This window comes from Octopus bimaculoides, chromosome 28 (assembly GCF_001194135.2).
Source record: "Octopus bimaculoides isolate UCB-OBI-ISO-001 chromosome 28, ASM119413v2, whole genome shotgun sequence".
Taxonomy (NCBI): Eukaryota; Metazoa; Mollusca; class Cephalopoda; order Octopoda; family Octopodidae; genus Octopus; species Octopus bimaculoides.
The window spans coordinates 17621029-17625302 of NC_069008.1; the positions used below are offsets into that span (position 1 = coordinate 17621029).

The following is a 4274-nucleotide window of genomic DNA, read 5'->3' on the forward strand; positions in this document are numbered from 1 at the left end:
TGACGATGCTAGTCGGCAGGCATTACATAGGGCAGATGTGTGTTTAGCAACAACAGTAGCAGCAGAGAGGACCTAGCGGAGGCACGCAAGCAGAAAGAAACAATAAGGAAACCAGTTAGGGAGAGAGAGAGATTTTAAACAAATTGATAAAAAAGGGATCACAATAAACAAAAACTGGGTTTCCTTTACAGTTGGTGGTGGTGGGCATTAGCTTCATAATTAGGGAAAAATAGAGAGCATACAGCTATACATACATCCGTATAGATGTGTGTGTGTGTGTGTGTGTGTGTGTGTATTAATCCTTTAGCATTTAGACTGACCATATTTGGCCAAAAAATCCTGCTTTATGCCCTGACTGGCCAGACCTGGCCTCTCACACCTACCCCACAATGTCATTCTAAGAATAAACAATCATACAATGAGATAATCCATGATTGATTGATAACGATGTGAATAAGCATCACATTTAACAGATTAATGGAAAGGTTAACGAGTTAAATGTATGTCTGTTTTATATATATATATATATATCTTTTTACTTGTTTCAGTCATTTGACCACGGCCATGCTGGAGCACCACCTTTAGTCGAACAACTCGACCCCAGGACTTAATCTTTCTAAGCCTGGTACTTATTTTATGAAAAAATTAATAAGAGAAGTATAGAAAAAATATCAAAACATCAGGACCTGGCCATGGAATTAGAGAAATTACTCCATTACAAAAAAGACTGCAATCATCAGATGAAACAGTTTTACAAACCAAAGACAATCCCAAGAATACAGCAGGGAATCCTTATTTTGATAAATGTATTTCTGTATATCAATGTAAGATATATGCGCATATGTGTAAGAAACATAGTGGGCCACATTCCTTTTAACACACAACTGTATGAATACACATACACATGTGAGTGAGTGTGCGCATGTATACGTACACACAAACATACACCAGTTATTACATTCAATATAAAATATGAGATTAAATAATGAAAAAGAAATAGGTGAATTAAAACAGCCATTACAAAACAACAAAACAATTTAATATAGAGCAAAAAACAGCAAAACAAAAAGTAAAAAAAACAAACTGAAAAACTACAAATGGGAGAAAAAATATAAAAACTGTAAGAAAAGCAAATTTAATTCAGATATCCTATTAGGGTTCAATTCTAAGCTGCTGCAACAAACAAGGTTTGAAGCCAGTGCTTTGACCCAAAAGAAAATTTAGTTAAGTTCACAGAGCTTGGAGTGGTCGAGAAAAGGGTTAGCTGTACTGATTTTATCTAGGGACAAATTGTCACTACATACAGACATACACACATATTATATTTCTACATTTGGTTATGATTAAATTTCTGCTGTAGCTATTATGTAATATACATTACATAACACACACAACTAAACCATTGTTATCATGCCTGGTTATGGACATGGTATTTGAGTGGGCACATTGTTTTCCCCCTACAGTTACAAAACCTGGACAATGTCCATGGCATTTGGGAGCTGCTTAAACTTCTTGTAGCTTCACAGGATGATGAACTACCACTGGTCAAATTTCCCATCCAACCAACAATGGTAGTCGGAAACTGGGATGCATCCAGTTACTTCATACACATACAACACGATTGTTCATTTATTGAATGTCTGTTTGTCCCATGTTACAATAGGTTTAAACAAGGACTTATTTCAAGGTGGGATTCTACAGCTGGATGCTCTTCCCATCTCTAACCCTTACCATTTATTTCTTAAGTAAGGAATTTCTTAAATTCTGCAAGTCTTCAAAAACGAAAATAAAAAGACACCACTACTACTCTTCTAAACGGTGACAAATTAAACGAGATTCGTTAATAATTTGAATTAAAGCAATATTATTGCATAATACTAAAATTAAGTACCATTTATTTCTAATTGAAATAGAATTTCCACAAAAATTAAAAGAAACAAATACATACATACTAAAAAAAAAATAATATAATTAAATTGAAATTAAAACAAAAACAAAATTAAAACAACAACAAAACAACGAACAAATATAATTAACAGAAATGAAATTGGTGTTAGTTTATTACTACCACTACTACTACTGCTATTATTTATTACTGCCAAAGGTGGTAGTAGTAGCAGTAGTTTACTACAGTCAGTGTGACTACAAATAGTATATACTGTTTACTGCTGCAACCACTACCACTACTAATACTACCACTACTACTACTACTATCATTAAAACTTGCTGCTATTACAGCTACTAGTACACTACCGCCAGCACAATCATCAATAGTTATGATGTAACTACTACCACCATCATCAGTTGACATTTCTACTACTACTACTACTACTACTACTACAATACTTGTAGGGGTTCCTTGAATAGCCTTAGGTGGTGGTTCTAACCCCTGACACCCCAGTCTACTATCAAGGGGTATATATGTGTATAAATGTCAACTACTTTCATTTAATTCCTGTGTAGACCCCTATATTTTGTGTTACCTTTCTCCCCCACAATGTTTGCTCTTACACCACTCTAAAAGAAATTATTATTATTATTGTTATTATTATTATTATTATTATTATTATTATTATAGATGTCACACAGTATCCAATGTTGTGATGTTGTTGATTGAAGATATTGTGTCTGTTGGGGGTTTGCACTGTTTGTCAAGTCACAACAAAGACCTCAGACACACAGTACTTTGGTGAGCTGGCCAGAATCATTAGCATACCACCAGGCATTTGGTCCATCTCTCTGTTCTGAGTTCAAATTCTGCCAAGGCTGACTTATTATCATTATTTTCATTAACATCTTTCAATTCTGTTTCCATTTCTTGCCGAGTGTCTTCCTGACACCTAGGGCAGAGAAACGCACTGTATAGAAACTATCATTATTAATATTATTATTTAAGGCAGTGAGCTGGCAGACACATTGGTGCGCCGAGCAAAATGCTCAGCAGCATTTCATCCATCTTTATGTTCCGAGTTGAAATTCTACCGAGGTAGACTTGGCCTTTCATCTTTTCACGTCCGATAAAATAAATACCTTTCTTCTCTATCTAAATGTGCTGGCACAATAGCAACAACCAATAAAAGATGTGATTTTCTCCATTCTTGTTCTATACTTGGAATTTCTTGAAATTCTTCTAAGAGATAACTGGATCTACTTATACACAAGGAATTACTTTGGATGTTAATCCTATTTGGATTTATTTTCTGATAAAGTTAACCAAATTCTATTAATACTGAGAGCTTCCTAGATAACTGTTTGGATTTATTAATCCGTTTTACCTCCAATATATACTGTTTATAATGTGTGTATATATGTATATACCTGTAAACTAAACAAAATATAAAAAGTTGAACAAAAACAACATAAGACATGCACTACTTATACACAAATACATGCATCTATCTCTATGAAGACATATAAATGTTTAAAAGGGAAAGGCTGATAGTGACTTCAAAGTTTTAGTTTAGTTGCTTTCGTCAGATTGTCTTATGTGTACAAACCAGCAAAAATTTTGAGTTCACTGTCAATTTTCACTGGCCCCTTGAAATACAGGTACGACTCATTTTTACCAGTTGAGTGGACTGGAACAAAGTGAAATGAAGTGTCTTGCTCAAGGGCACAATGCACCACAGGGAATCGAACTTGAGACCCTATAATCATGAGCCAAATACCCTAACCATTAAGCCACGTGCCTTCACACAGACGTACTTGTATATGAAATGCCATAACTTTCAGTGCTGGCTCTAATTTCTAAAAATCTGTAGAGATAACTTTAAAAAGTGAATGTATTGCACTGCTAACACAGGCAGAATATGGTATTGACTTATAACGCCTTTAATATACTTGGTAGTATATTACAGTTGCTTAACGAAATACAATGTCCCTCCCAACAATTTGTATAAACTTTAATTTATAATATATGTGCTTGTTCTGGTCTTAGTTACTTGTATCTCAATGTGGCCCATTATAATGAGACATGTTTATACATATATATAATGTGCAAAGAAAACCCCTATGCATGTACAAGTGATTCAAGTTCCTTAATTCTACATCATCAGGGACCTTAATATACTATAAGAGCCCCAATAAAGAATTGAGCAACTTGAAGCAGCTGTTCCATTGGTGGGGCTTATATTTGAATAAAAACTGTTTCAACTGGTATTGAGCACTCTTGATTAAGATCATCTCTTGCATACACAGATACACTTACAGCAAGATACAATTTCATACAAAAAACATACATAATATATATATATATATATATATATATATATATA

The 4274-nt window shown here is 34.0% G+C and overlaps 1 protein-coding gene across 1 annotated transcript in view; it reads right to left on the reverse strand.

Moving 5' to 3' along the window:
* Positions 1 to 4274, reverse strand: part of LOC106872263 (talin) — a gene marked incomplete at its 5' end in the record, with an annotated part of 182270 nt that overhangs the window by 63149 nt on the left and 114847 nt on the right. Inside the window, one exon of the mRNA XM_052977507.1 lies at positions 5 to 72. Coding sequence (XP_052833467.1) covers positions 5 to 72 — 68 coding nt within the window. The remainder of the gene's footprint in view (positions 1 to 4; positions 73 to 4274) is intronic.